This window comes from Perkinsus marinus (assembly GCF_000006405.1).
Source record: "Perkinsus marinus ATCC 50983 genomic scaffold scf_1104296942710, whole genome shotgun sequence".
NCBI classification, from domain to species: domain Eukaryota; phylum Perkinsozoa; order Perkinsida; family Perkinsidae; genus Perkinsus; species Perkinsus marinus.
Window position 1 is genome coordinate 26,485 of NW_003212056.1, and position 14,725 is coordinate 41,209.

General features: G+C 48.3%; 6 protein-coding genes across 6 annotated transcripts in view; 3 read left to right on the top strand and 3 right to left on the bottom strand.

Annotated features, from left to right (window-relative positions):
* Pmar_PMAR020743 (hypothetical protein) overlaps positions 1-585 on the bottom strand; it is a gene marked incomplete at both ends in the record, with an annotated part of 1,447 nt that extends 862 nt beyond the window's left edge. Inside the window, one exon of the mRNA XM_002781312.1 lies at positions 515-585. Coding sequence (XP_002781358.1) covers positions 515-585 — 71 coding nt within the window. The remainder of the gene's footprint in view (positions 1-514) is intronic.
* A 1,046-nt stretch (positions 586-1,631) lies between these two features.
* Pmar_PMAR020744 (hypothetical protein) lies at positions 1,632-5,215 on the top strand (the record flags this gene model as incomplete). Its single annotated transcript, XM_002781313.1, has 4 exons — positions 1,632-4,644; positions 4,698-4,874; positions 4,950-5,052; positions 5,097-5,215. 2 exons carry the CDS (start codon positions 1,632-1,634, stop codon positions 4,709-4,711), a joined length of 3,027 nt encoding a protein of 1,008 aa, XP_002781359.1. The 3' UTR covers positions 4,712-4,874; positions 4,950-5,052; positions 5,097-5,215.
* An 811-nt stretch (positions 5,216-6,026) lies between these two features.
* Positions 6,027-7,271, top strand: Pmar_PMAR020745 (hypothetical protein; the record flags this gene model as incomplete). The annotated part of the gene is made up of 1 exon (XM_002781314.1): positions 6,027-7,271. The coding sequence occupies one exon, from the start codon at positions 6,027-6,029 to the stop codon at positions 7,269-7,271; it is 1,245 nt and encodes a 414-aa protein (XP_002781360.1).
* A 4,837-nt stretch (positions 7,272-12,108) lies between these two features.
* Positions 12,109-12,764, bottom strand: Pmar_PMAR020746 (hypothetical protein; the record flags this gene model as incomplete). Its single annotated transcript, XM_002781315.1, has 1 exon — positions 12,109-12,764. A coding segment is annotated over one exon (656 nt), but the record flags the coding sequence as incomplete, so codon positions are not given.
* A 77-nt stretch (positions 12,765-12,841) lies between these two features.
* Pmar_PMAR020747 (hypothetical protein) lies at positions 12,842-13,504 on the bottom strand (the record flags this gene model as incomplete). Its single annotated transcript, XM_002781316.1, has 1 exon — positions 12,842-13,504. A coding segment is annotated over one exon (663 nt), but the record flags the coding sequence as incomplete, so codon positions are not given.
* A 707-nt stretch (positions 13,505-14,211) lies between these two features.
* Pmar_PMAR020748 (eukaryotic initiation factor 4f, putative) overlaps positions 14,212-14,725 on the top strand; it is a gene marked incomplete at both ends in the record, with an annotated part of 4,916 nt that continues 4,402 nt past the window's right edge. Inside the window, 2 exons of the mRNA XM_002781317.1 lie at positions 14,212-14,460; positions 14,628-14,664. Of these exons, the coding sequence (XP_002781363.1) occupies positions 14,212-14,460; positions 14,628-14,664 (286 nt within the window). The remainder of the gene's footprint in view (positions 14,461-14,627; positions 14,665-14,725) is intronic.

Genomic DNA, 14,725 nt, shown 5'->3' on the forward strand with positions numbered 1-14,725 from the left:
CATGTTGCGTTGTTACTGCATTTTGCATGTAAGATTTATAGCTAAATTCTCCCGACTGCTTTAGTCTCCCTGCTCGATACCAGGACTGTTTTTTAGTCTCCTAGACCTAGGTCTCATCCTGTTCTCCTGCTATAGTTGAGGTCAGTCTTGCTACGTCTGGAGGACAGCTTGACGTTGAATTTTTCACCCATTTTTACTGGGTTTACAACCCGTGAAGTCTTGTACTTCAGTTTACTAAGTCTCTTCCATCTCTCTGGCACTTCCCGCTTCCATACATTTTCCTCCGAGTGGTGCTCCTGGTATGTACTACAGCTGCTATCGAAGAACTCCAGATGTTGCTGGCGTTTGAGGAAGGTTTCTGGTAATTCCAACTTGGACAACTGTAATTCACGGGATGGGATGGTACAGATGGGTTGGGTTGTTGATCGTTAAAAAGTAGTTTCTCGGGTCAACAGACGAATTATTCGTATAGATTACGATGTGAAACGTGTATTGTGTATTTTGATCTCATTACGCCGTGTCTGGAAGGGCGAGCAGCTCTTTGCCGGGAGCCGGGACTTGAAGCCCAACCTGATTCCGGTGCATGTTGCAATGACCTGATGACCGCTATGAGAGGCGCGAGCAGCTCTTTCACGAGCATGTCTCAACTGGTTCCATGAATCAGTGCGCTAAGCGGTCAGATAGGATGATGCTCCATGCCAAGCCCATTAGTGTCGCGAGCAGCTTCCATGAAGTATGACTCAACCGAATCGGTGCGGCCAGGGTTGGAGGGGTCTTTATGGTTATTGCAACGAGCTTTGCACGGATGTTGGGCTACAAGAGTCACTAAAATTCCATGTCGTAGTATCTCTGCGATGCAGAGTCTGCGTGCTCATAGGAACTATGAGTCGCTTTCATTTATGTCAGTTTGAAATTTTTCACCCAACGACATATCATGCCTCGTCAACATCGCGAACTCAGCGCTACTGAAGTGCAGGATCGTGTGAAGAAAATCATAGATCAGGGTGGTGCGTTGCTCCGCGGACGACAGAATAAGACTGTCCGCGAATTGGTCGACCAATGGAAGAGAGGCGAGCCTATTCGATTGGGGAAATCTATTTATCAGAAAGGTCTACCGACGAAGCCCTACGTCAGGCCTAACGCCTCTGTATTTGCTTCGAAGTCTGCTGCATCAGCATCGAAGCCGCCTGAAGAGGATTTGCAGAGGGTGGACCTACCGTCGTGCTCTGTTCCTTCATCGTCGACAAGTTATCCCATAGTGGAAGCCACGGAAACTGCAAGCTCCACAGAGCATCCTGACGAGTCACCTCTGGATTCACGTGATAGTGGCTACCCTTACGATGCGCTAGGTAGCTTGACAGAACCATCTCCTTCGGCGCCATCGTCACCATCTACTGCTATACCTCCGGAGGTTTCGAGGCCCGCTAGCACCCTGTTGGGCTGGGTCTCGAGTCGGTCAAACTGGCGAATGTCAGGCGATGTCGCTCGGTCGCAACTGTTTTTCTTGTCTATCAGAAACCGTTGGATGCGGTACTTGCCCGAAGTATCAGGCAGATTATGTTCTTGGAGAGATCACGCGGAAGGGATCGTCCTCTAGCTTTGCAGGCTGGATTCGTGTGGATTACCCTATGATGTCTAAAGCGCCGGATGTGACCCGATATCTTCTCCGTGATACATATATCTTCAATCCCATAGTCGAGTTCAAGGAGCTCCTTGGTCCTAAGTCACTCCCCTGTACAGGATGTGGCGGAACTCTCACTGTGCAGGGGCTGAGCTCTCATGGCCCTCGAATTTGTATTGGCCTTCGCAAAGACTTCTGGGTCTGGCCGGTTACATTGGTCTGCACAGGTCCTTGCGCCAATGATCTTACTGACAGGCGCAAGAGATTTCTCTCATTGGCGGATGAATTTTTTACAGCCATGCCCGAAGAAGTACTCCGATCGGTGCCGTTTGTTCCATCCGGCCCTGGTGGCAGGCTTTTTTCTCGCGAGGTACTCGCATCGGTCCGTCAAACAGCGAGTGGCGGGAATACGCTTGGACATATTGCTCAGCAGATCAATGCGAATCACGTCGAAGATTATCTGGAACGACGGACTCGATATACGGATCATTGCACTGCTCGACGATCTTCCCACGGTCCGGCCTCCCATTTGCAGATGTTTCCTCCGATTGAGCGTGATCCCCCTGTTCATCGTGATACTCTACAGAGGCTCTATCTAACAGATTTTCGACGCCGAGAACCGTATATGCATGGTGCTATGAGCTCATTGTTGGGGAGGGTGCTCAAGGCGGATCATTCTTATGTCGTGCAACTCTTACATGGGGCGGGTGCTAGTCAGCATTTCAGTGTCATGAATGAAGATTCGCTTATCATTGCTATGGGGGTTTGTGAGGGAGATGGAATCGAAGAATATGAACAGATGCTGCATGGGCTGGCGAAGCGCTATCAGGACTCTGCTGCTCATCTTGGGGTAGCTCTTGATGATGTACTCCCTCTCTACGTCTATGTAGACAAAGATTGCTGTAACGGCTATCTACCATCGAGCAAAGACGGTTCACCTCGTCATCATGTGGTCACTGATCCGCTCGGTCCTAATACTCCACCTACTCGCACAGAACAAGCATGGCAGAAGATCAGCCCTAATATTAAGCTCCGTTTGGATGCTTTTCATTTTATGCGGAGGTTCGAGTTGGGCATCACCCATGTCCAGCATGTGCTGTACCCGAAGTTCGCATCGGACCTCCGATACGCTATGTTCTGCAGACATGAGGGTGATTGGCGACGTTTAGTTGATGCAGCTTCACGCCACTTCAAAAAACAAGGCCTCTCCCGTCAGCAGGCTATCCAGCGAGTAACCAAGGAGGATGTACAGAAGTACTGTCGACGGCGTATTCCTCTCGGGGATGAGCTTTTTCGACGAGTCCGAGAAGTTATCGAACGATACGACAATAAGGAGATCGATGGTGTGCCACTTTACAACAGTTATATGCCGAGAATCTGGAAGCACTTGCAAGTCCACATCAGGCGAGGATGCTTGTCGGATCCAGATCCGGTTGAGGATGGTGCACTACCGTTATATACTCTGGTCGGTACAGAGTTCTACCGAGGGGACCCCTCATGTCCACTGGAGTTGTATCGAACTTGTAGATCAACCAGTCAAGTTGAAGCCTATCATCGAGTATTAAAGAGCAATTTTCGTTCAGCTCATTGTGGTATCGAGCTAGGCCATGCTTTGCTCTGTGACTGTGCCTATCGGTATAACTGCTCGCGTATCGCTCATGCTGCTTTACAGTGCCAACGTATTGTGAAGAGGCCTGCCGAGGACATGCTACCTATCCCTGTTATGGACGTCCACTCTATCGCCGTTTTGAACGAGCGGAACTCGTCCCTCTTCGGTATTGATGCTTACCCTTTGGTTACTCGTGAATACAATGCTAACGATCCCGATGAAGAGCTCTTTGGTCTTTCCTACACTAGAGCGCGAGCAGCAGACGTGAAGAGCAGTATCATCACTCAAGAAGATGACTATTGGGAGGATGCCTTCTCTACAACTCTTCAACAAGACGAGTGTACTGCGAAGGAGATGGATCTAGCTGCTCGGGACTTGAATGATACAGTGGCATCGACTGGCGATTTAGAGTCTATTCTGGACTATCGATATATTACACGAGCTTCGGATGAGTCTGATGACGGAGCTGAACCGGCTGTGAAGCGGATACGGCTCGCGTTCTCGGGTGGCATTGCAAGACCGAGATCGCCCAGCACCTCAGATGAAATGTCGAGTCTGGTTTTGGACTTGGCCGCTCTTCATGACGGTGATGTTGGAGCCATCTTCAGAGATTATGAGGTGGAGTATCGTAAGAGGAAGGCTCTGGACGTAAGCTGCCAGTTGTATCAAACATCGAGAGAGTTGATTCGAAAATTCTTGACTGGTGTCAAGAAGCGAAGAGCCGCAGAGGAGATTGAGACCGAGGATCCCCGAGGCAGGGACCGCATGCGGGCATTGCGAGAACCCACAATCGAAGTCGCCGAGGATCTGTTCGAAGTTAGCGAAGCTGTTCCACATCCAGCAGTTCGAGTCGATGCACCACCAGTCGAAGCTTCTCCTATGAATCCCTACTTGATCCGTGCGAAGTCGTTACTCGCAGATCTATCACTGGTAGAGAAGCTTGTGCAGGATGTGAAGTCTACTACTGGGCGTAAACCGCCAACTTGCACATGGTGCCAACTACCCATCCGGAATGATACGCACCCTATGCGCAATCAGATTGGTTCAGTTGGCTCGGCTACGAAGAGTGCTGGTATTCGGTATTGTCCAGTGCAGTACCCCGACTTGACTGCATTCGATAGGGATATCCTACCTCAGTTGTTCGCTGAGAGAACGGCAAAAAAAGAAAAGTGCAGTCGTTGCAGCTTGAAATATGACGACGTCCAGAACGAGCATCGTTTCCATCCTCGAGCAGTGGGCAAGAATAGAGCTCTTTATCGCCACTGTCCTGTTCACGATCCTCCCTTCGAGGTGTGGTGCGAGAGTGGAGATATTGTAAAGAAGCTCCTGGAGAGTGATCGAGCAAGATGCCGAAATAATGCAAGAACACTCAAGTGCTCTACGCAGCATGAGCAATCATCAAGCGCTGAAATTGGTAGGCCATGTGCGGCTTCTTCTTATCATACAAATTGGTTCCGTTTGTTGTAGATTTGGATAAGTGAGAGATGGTTAACATCATTGCTGAATCATAGCCTGGAATCCCTGATTGCTATTACTCCTGCCTCATAATTCGTTGCGAGCAGCCCTTATTAAGAGTATGACTCAACTGGCACTGCCCAGTGCGACAGGAGATATGGAAGTATAGTTCCAGTCAGGGATTTTCAGGTGAGTTCGAAGTTGTTTTTCAGTAATATCACAGCGTGCTGTTCTTCATAGCCTTTGTAGTCTCTTGTTTAACAGGTTCTGAGAATCACACTCTCTTCTGATGAATCCGGCTCGGCCTACTCAGCCCCTGGAGTCGGGCCCTGCGAATTCTCTGATCTACTGCTTCGTATTCAATATAGTAAGGCCATGGTTTATCACTAGGACAACGTTCATCGCATCCAGATGAGAGAAGCTCCTGTACTCGAAGCTGTGGTCTACAAGCCGTCAGTCGTCATATCAATCTTTTCTTTTCACAAATTATGGAGCACAGCATCTGATCTGTTCTCTTTGGTCACCATTACGAATCTCAAGTTACGAGTCAATTTCTGACCGGTATGTGTTGTTTTCAAGTGAGTTTTGGGCATATTATTTGGGTTAAAACTTCAACTACATCCATGCAGCCAAGGAAGACAAAAAGATCCTCTGATAGCGTTAAAAAGGCCCTTCGCCCAGGCATCACATAATCGTTCGTGGCGCCCAGAGACATGTGCTCACGTCACATGAGTCACGTGGTGACGTGAGAAATCAATGTAAGGGTCTTTCGTGTGGTAATGAGGGAAAACGCCCGAATGAGCCGTAACGAATGTAACGAATTGGTATTACTGAATACGATGAGCCTGTGAGAGGGTCGTCCGCAAGTGGGCTATTTTCCCGCCACAGGAGGAGACAACGCAGCAATGGCGCACAATCTTCATTGTCTTCTCAGCACAAACACGTTCATCGGCACTCAGGGCCTTAGAGTATAGATCAGGGCTCAGTACCGTGTCTAGATAGTCAGCTAGTAGAGCATTATATTGAAGCGACGCTTTAAAAGCGTTAAAGCGCTTAAAGCGTTATATATACGATGCTCTTTCGTCTCCACGTGCGTGAGCCCTATTGTTTTCCGTGATGTGTGGAATTATGCTCACTACAGTCAGGTGTTGGGAATAATGGATCGTCTTTTATTACTACCCGCATTCATTATGGTTACGTATTTGATGCGAGCTCGACTGAATGACTCATTTGTTGAATGGGATAAAACTAGCAAGGCACAGGGGCACGGTTGACCTTTGCAGTGATGGTATAATACCACTGGTATTGTAGTTTTTTCTCTAGTTCCTCGGATAACCGAACATGGACATCTCGGATTCTAGTAAAGCTATCGACCGCTGGGGCAAATGGGGTGACTGCAAGAGCCAGGAGGGAGTATACAGCAGATCGATGCAATTATTCCTAACGCTCTGCGTCCTCGCAGTGAGCTGTGCCATCCGCGCACTGAAGGATGGTATTGGTGGAGCTTCATCTAGCACATCTTCGTATGTCGATCCTGAGTCCTACATCTCGGAGGATGAGGCATCAAGGAGCGGCGTTCTGACTCTCTTCGAGGACATAAGAAGACTTGGTGAAGATTGCCCGGTTCTCGGTGTTGTGGGCTCTTTCTTCCACCGACTCAAGGTCATGAGTGATGATATGTTGGTACGTGCCATCAGGATACGGCTCAACATACTACTTTCGCGGTGCATACCATTGCTCACTCAGCCTGGTGGAGAGCTTGCTCATGTTCTGAAGTGGTGGATGCTCGGATGCGAAGAGGGAAAGGTGGACGAATGTGTGCTAAATAAACTTTTTCCGCATCTGGGGAATCGATGGGACAGTTATGGCCGCCATAAAGTCATATCAGAGTCCTTCTCCGGATTGCAGTTTATCAGCGACTACACCTACAGCTGTCTCAAAATACAGCATCCATCGTGGTCATGGAAGCGTCGTTCGAAGAACCTCTACTACTCGATCGACAATGGTTCCTGGTCTAGGATCTTCGCCGAGCTGTGCCGACCGGGTATCTCTGGCGAATATGGTATGTGCCAAGGCACATTTGTGAGTATGACGAACTTCGAAGTACAGGGCAACTATCTGGAAGCCCTCACTAGCTTCGTCTTGCCACACCTAAGGGATTGGACAAGCTTACTGCTCATCCACGCTCTGGCGATCCGCAAAATGCATGATCCATCCTACCTCGATGGTATTGCAGACTACTTCCAGAGCGTGGCCAGCGGTAAGGGCAACTTGCGGCATCTGGCTGACCCCAAGTCTAGTACCGCCAATGAGCAGCATGAGCAGTCGTGGAAAGAGAATCTTTCCCAGGTGAAGCATCTCATCGCCGTCGGTGCCCTCGATGAGCATCGTAGTGGGTTCTCTCGCTTAACGAACAGAGCGTTCTGTTCACAAAGCTCACCACTAAGTGAGATGTCCAAAGCCACGGCTACTGCTGCAGTGGCGGAACGCCGATCGAGGAAGTCGAAAAGGAGAATAGCGGGGCGCCGTCGGCCGCAGTCCAAGAAGAAGATGGATCTAGACGAAGAAACAGGTCCCGAAGCGTAGTCATCGTAACTTTTTTCTCGCAGGCGCGGTCTGTAGGTGGTACCCATGATTATATCCGCGAGCACCCCGTTTTGGGCGTGTCTCAACTGCTGTCCCAGATAGCAGTGCGGTTATCATGGGGAAGCCCTCAGACTCAAAGGCCTGTGAACTGTCATTATTTTCTTTCTACTGAGAACTGAAGTTAGACGGTGATACTCGTGAATTTCCGCGAGCAGCCCATTTTGGGCGTGTCTCAACTGTCGTCTCCGACGATAGTGCGGTTATAATGGGGAAGCCCCTGACTTCGGGACTCAGAACTTGTATACTTCAGAAGCCTCTGTCCTCCTTGTGTAAGTCAATTCAAATCGTGCGTCAGTAGCTCAAGGCAGATATGTCATGGCTTACCATCGCTCGTTTGGATCATCCCATCACAGTGATGTATGATCACGGATAATACCATTGCCCCGTTCCATAAGCGGTATATGAGTCTTTCCATTATCACGAAAAACTGTGACCGTCAGTAGACCAGTGCATCGAAACTATCTCAATCTATTGCAACAATGGAGTGATAGTTTTAGGACCGGTTTATAGAGTTCAAATGAGAGAAAACTGCAAACCGCGATGTTTCGCTTGGGCACAGTATTTTGACCATATCTAGAGTATCCATCATTTCGGATACTCTACTATCTGATACGATTAAACATTTGGAACCTGCGACCAAGCTCCGAAACTCCGCATGGTTGGATCATCAACGATGATTTGCCGCTTGATAATAGCTCAATAATGAGCTTCGAATTAAAGAACGAGCCTCTTGAAGTTCAGTGTTTGACAATGATTGTTAAACATTCTAAATCCTTTTCCACCTTTCCCTCTGAACATTGATCGATATCATGTGCCTCCGTTGTCGAATAATTGATAATACGAGTACTATGAATTGACGACACAACTAGTAGGGGTAAATGAAACAACAACTACTTCAGTTCATCACTGACACTGACCCAACATACGAGGTAAGGTCAATCACAGCAATTAGCCCTAGCAACTTGACAGCCAAGCCATCGTAACCGGCCAGATAATTGGACACATGATAGCATTTAGCCGGCTCGTCAAGAACAAACTACCATTGATTTTGCCCGACCCCTCATACTTAACAGTTGTGGAGGAATTTCATTTCCCCCCTTTCCCCTCCCAGGGGTTAAACCGCCCCTTCGGGGCGTAACATTTAGCCCTCTGGCGAGGGCTAAATGATGAGCCACCAGCGCCTGAAGCTGGCGCCTTGGACCGCTCGGCCAAACTGTCGTTAGAAAACTACTTTGCCAATATTGTTGTGTATTTGTATATCAACAAATTCACTATGAACCATCCACTGTATATTCCTGCAGGCATCTATTAAACAAGGGAACATGCTTCGAAGCCTGGCGAATGGACTATGGATGCTCCTACTATGAGCATTAGGAGAAGACAGCTCTCAAATTCAGTGTACTATGATAACTCAACACACCGGGGTCCGAAGACCAGGGCGCTGGAAAGTCACAAATTACTGCACGCCCAATAGTTCCAAACTATTGCGTATTGTTCTGAACATTGACAGGCAGAGTGGATCGCAATGTCGCACTAGTTGAAGTGAGATCCGCTCCGGCCATAGTGCTCTTTTCGCAGCTTTTGCCTACCAAAGTGAGTAAGCGACGGGTATCTCGCCCCAGCTCGGCGACTTCTCGAGCGGAGCCTCAAGGTCCTTGTGTGATTGTGAAACCTGAAGAACGAAGGTATGAGAAATGCAAGGTTCACTGCACCTCCCCTCGTATGAGCCTAGCCCCATGGTTAGCAAATTCAAGATTCCGGTTCTGAGAGGCACATTTGCAAAAACAATGTGATGTGTAACTGAGACTCTCCGCGATGAATTCTTGCGGCCTGGAAGCTTCCCCTAGCCGTTTTGCAGAGTCTTGCAATTTCTCCTGTGAAGAGATTGGCAATTTTAGGTTGCCGCGCCTCCTGGTATTTACTGTAGTGATATTCCTCTTCAAGTCATCGAACTCACTGATAGCACTCGGTATCCCGAACTCAAAGTGTGTTGACTCAGTCATGGGAATATATCAACATGTACGTGCCGATGGGGGAACCACAAACCCGGACGCTGGGGCAGGGCGGGAATAATGCAGAAACGGTTCCGTGCGAAGTACAGAATGACGTCACCTGCCTCAGCGCCGGGAAATCCCGGGTGGCTGCGGGTGGGTAAAGAAAAGGTAACAATACGTGGCTACCACAAATTGCAACGGATAATACAGACCGACAAACACGTAACAAAGACTCTCGCTCGCCACTGGCGGCGTAGGACCGGGCTATTAGTCTTACAGTGTGCCTACACACTGGGCACATGTTGAACAGGGTGTGGAGTCCACACTGTGGACTACCTTGGACGGAACCGCAGCGGCTGAACCACAGATTTTTGTCACTTCAAATCAACGTAGGGCCCTCATTAATTCGAAGTCCATGTTACGATGTAATATGAGCGAGTTTTTCAACGTGGACAATCATTGTATGTATCATACATATGCAAATCAATTCTGAGCATCTTACTTGCGCAGCGATCATTTTCACTACTAAAAGGACTAAGCGAGCTCCGCCCCTTCGCCACGAAAACCTACTTGGCAACAGACAACACATTATGTGTTACATACTGGCTCAGTAACCTCAAGTCGTTACTACTATGGACTGCTCGTTCTTGGATAATTCTTTACGCAAAATATCGTATCATTTTGGATCGGCCGTCACACAAAACAGCACCACCGAGACGCTGCTATTATCGAAAAAAACCTTTTTCATGGAGGTAGCTTGCTTTACTCAACGCCAAGTTCCATTAAATAGCAGCTAAAATTTTCGGAATCGCTTCTATTTCCGGAGAATCGGAACGTTCCTATTAAATGAATAGGATACATATAAGAGGTCTATTCTCGTAAATCGCACTTTCTCGAAAATATTAAGCAGTGCTATAACCTGTTCTAACCAACAAAATAGCATTCAGTGCATAAACACTATTCTACTTAGTAGAATCTACTAGCAACGCCGCGTTACCAACTCGTGGAAATATGTCTAATTTCACTAGTAGGGATTGCGAAGTACGAATAACAATTTATAACTATAACCTTTCCCAAGCTAACCATAGAAGTATCACAATTGCCTACTGGCAAGTGCCTCTTTCCCAGCGTATCTGGTGAACCAAATCCGATATTTGAGAGAGACAAAGCAAATGGCAGCTGTATAAAAGTAAAAAAACTGAGGCACGAAGAGGCTTATTGTATCCAAAATCATACTCGTGTCTCCTTCCTCATATGTGACGCCTCAGGCCGGCCAGCTCCGCCACCATACAGAGATGCTGTCTCCGCGGAAGCCGACCCTTTCTGTACTTCACGAAGAGGGAATGCCGCTGTACGTCAAAGCTGCGGGACGGACGAGCCTCCTCCCCGGCTTCAATGGAATTGAGTCGGATTTCAGACTTGACCTGCAAGCTCAATATTTTATCGCAAAAAAATCTGGCACTCGATTTCGACGAAGCACCGTTTCCAATATCTCGGTTAACTCCTTCTAATGGATTTGTGGTATTCTGATGATTATCGAGCGCTTGAACCGAGCCGTATCCAACAAGTAGTTGCTTTCCAAATAGGCAATGTACTTACCCACGGCAGGCCCTGGCGGTCGACGTGACTTCATCTCAGTGAGATGATCTCACCCCAGGCCGCTAAAATCTCTGATGGCGGCAGCCATGGTAGTCCCATGGATTCTTTTAGCCACAGCTTCGTCTGAGAATCCTTTGCAAAGCAAACATTCACCAAGCCCACTTCAGCTAGGTACCTCATCCAGCTTAGATGATATTTGAACTGCAGCATGGCCTCCATATTCAATTCCAGGATCCTCGATGCCGAACTGCGGAGGGCGCTTTCATTATCGGATATCACGTAAAGACCTTTCAACAGATCAAAAAGATTGTATTCCGTCAACGTATCCCTCACTTTGAGAAAGACCTTGGTGTGCTGCTCTTCAGATTTTTTGCTCATCAAACAGTAAAATAGAGGAACGTAATAGCCTAATTTCTCCATCAAGTTGATGGAGAAATTATGATGGCATCAACCCGATTAATAGCTGACAGTATCCTCTAGGACTCACAGAGAAGGTGGCGTCGAGGATCAACCCGCTCGCACCGGCGACATGCCGTGCATTCCTCTCGGCTAGGAAGACGATAACTGAGTCGGTCGGAGAGGTATCAGCGTACACCAAAAGGGGTTTGTCGTTTCCGCGACACCTGCCAGCATTATTTTGAACATACTCGATGAAATTAATACTGGGCAGCATCAGATTCAGACTGTCGAGCAGTCGGTGCTTTGTCACGAGCTTGGTCTGCTCGATACGCCGCTTCCTGCAGATTTCGCTGCCGCTGAAGGGTAGTTGAATCTATCGCATTCTCGGATATGAGCTTCTCTACCTGGCCTGACCGTCTGCCATTCGCTTTTAACTTCTCGAATACCTTCCTCCTCAATCGAGTCTGCTCTTCTCGAACGGGGTCAGATACTTTATCACAGCTGCTAGAGTGTTGATCTGGACGTCTGATGCAATAATGTCCATCCTCGCGGCTCTGAATGGTCAGAGAACAGTAGCAGGTTTTTGCGCAGCACTCATATCGGACTTTATTCTGCTTCAAACCTTGCTTTTCGCGGTATTGTATACTGCGAATCCAAACACTTCTTTTCCCCTTATTCGTCGTACTGAAGCAAGCTGCCGGAATCGCGACTCTGCCGGAGAGAACCTAACAACAAAATAGCTTTCCGCATGTCATACAGAACCGAAGCCCATATATCGACCGTACCCGCTCAAGCTCTTCATCCGGCTCTTTGTCTGCCTCTGCTCCCGCCGAATCCCGAAAGCTATCAGGGTCATTGCACCAATCGGGACCAGCATGGTCCTCTCCTCCTGCCGAACTTCCCCGGTACTGCGCACCATCCATATGAATTTCTTCCAAATCTATCTCAACAGAGTCATCCTTGCCAGAAATAGATCTCCTCTTTCTCGTTCTGGGAATTTCCCTGTCGTAATCCTCTCGCTTGTCGTCGAAGGCAACAGACGACTCAAACGAACTCCTCACTGAAGAGCACTCAGACAGGTCTTCCATAGGTACTGGAGAGTAGGGAATGGGAGTAGCTCTAACAGCCTCGTCTCCCTCATGTCGCAGGAGTCCTGTACGACCAAGTGGTAGTAGCGTAGTGCAAGGCCAAAAGTCATGACATCCTTCATGAACAAGAACGTCAATGGGAGATACATCGTGCGACAGCTCGAACCGTACCTTCAAAGCCTCACTGTATTCATAGAGATATGCATAACGCCATATAGCCGATAGTATCATTTGGAGAATCCAGTTGAACGGCAAGACTTTGGGTAGAACCAGTTCGGAAAGACCAGTAGGACACTGGAAGTTATTGAGTGTCAATAGTATTGACTCAATACCAGGTTGAATTGCAGATACACCTGTGCTCGCAAGCGATCCAGCGGATGTGGCATGTAGGGTATACCCCTCAGAGCATCGCAGAAAGGGCAGCACTCACTTTCCCTACGAACTGAGGGATCCCCGAACGTCGTTCTTGCGAGTATCATGCTAGCAACACAGTTCATGCAGAACTTCCGACGACAGGCACACTTCCAGAGGTCATTAGGGCAGCTTGCATCGATGTAGCAAATACAGCATACAAGAGACTCATCAGCAGCGCTTCGTGGATCGAAGGAATACACGAGCAGACCAATTTCATCACCCATTTCTCCTTCGACTGTGAGAACACCACCATCATACCTCCGCGCCGCTTCTCGTCGAAGAGTGCCGTGCTCACAGTGGATGTGAGAACCCACGTTTAAACGCTTCTGCTCAGACGCAATCGCTAAGACGTGGCTAGGGAGTGTGATACCATCGAAAGATACCAAGGCCGGATCGCCCGGAAGTCCGCCCCGCAGTTTCTCGATAATCGCCTGGCGTTGCTTCGAGTCCCTAGCGGTCGACTGTTGAGCCAGGAATAAGACCCTAGCCAGTATCTTAGTCCACAAATACCCTGATTGTATTGCTCTTTTTGCGTTGCTCTTTTGAGTGTGAGCTTTTTGGATCAAGCGTATATACTTGGCTGACGATATAGCTTGACAGCTATAGGCCTGATTCACAAGGATACTCAATTTGAGGCTCCCTAAGTTAAGGAGCAGCTTAAGGAGCAACTTAGGTATGCCTAAGAAGTACTTGAGTAATTTCTCAATGTTACGGAGCAACTTGACTTAGGACGCCTTGATTCAAGGCCCTTGAAGTGTTTACTTGAGTAGTGGAAAAGTAAGCCGGGATCACTCAAGGCTACTTGGAGAGTCATTTTCGTTTGAGGCGCAATTTGCTCTCATGAAAAAGGCCCTGCGCCTTGTGTTAGTGAATCTGATTCAGTTTAGGCCCTTAAGTGGCAAAATGATCCGTTAATCGCGCGCGCCCATAAAATCGATGAATGAATTTGGGAGGCTTTGTTCCTCAAGTCGGTTCGGTTGTAAACGTGCACTTGCGAGATTGCATAAGGTGGCAGTTCATTAGTACCCCAACGTGTCTGGACTGGTCGTTGGACGTATTGGATAACAATTTCTGCGGAGGTCTCAGACTTGGCTGCTGGGGTCGGGCGGAATTTGTCGCAACTGATCGTACTCGCTAGAAGGAAAATGCCCACGTCGATAGCACGTGTCTCACGTTTCTTTAGAGGATCTTACGATGGGAGACGGTGGCGATCGGATAATAATAATGCTGATGTTTTCAGGGCTTGATTTTGAGTCGTCGTCCCGCCGAAAAGAACTCAACTTCGGTCACTGACGAGTCTAGATCTTGCCCAGTTGGGGTGCCATGTCTACAAAAGCAAATACAAGCTTTAATCAGCAACAACAACAGCAATCATCTTCTAACAATATGGGTGGTGGAACAGGACCGGCCAGCAATAGCAACAGCCGCGGTTCATGGGGCCCTAATGGGCCTGGTAAAGGGAAGGGTAAGGGTGCTGCTGCATCTATGAACCAAAGCATGCAGCAACAACCGCCCCCACCTCCCCCTCATTTTACTTATCAACAACAGCAGCAGCAGCCACAAGGTGGTTATTATACTCCGCCTGGTGGTTATACGATGGAGGAAATGGGAGTTCCTCAACAGTTCGTCCATCAGGTAGTAGTTATGGAAGGTTTCAGAAAATCCATGGAATTTTACGACTCGTCACAGTGCTCGAAATTTCAAAAAATACACGATAAGACTTTGCCGATCTTCAACTTCGATGCGACGATGTCTAAAAGAGCGAATACTCTTGCGGCGCGTTAAGCGGTCATTTCTTTCAGGCGTATGGCTTTGTGATGCCCCCTTATATGGCGTACGGTGGGCCGACATCTCAGCCTCCCCCAGCATCGATGATGCCCACTGGTTACGGTTATCAGAT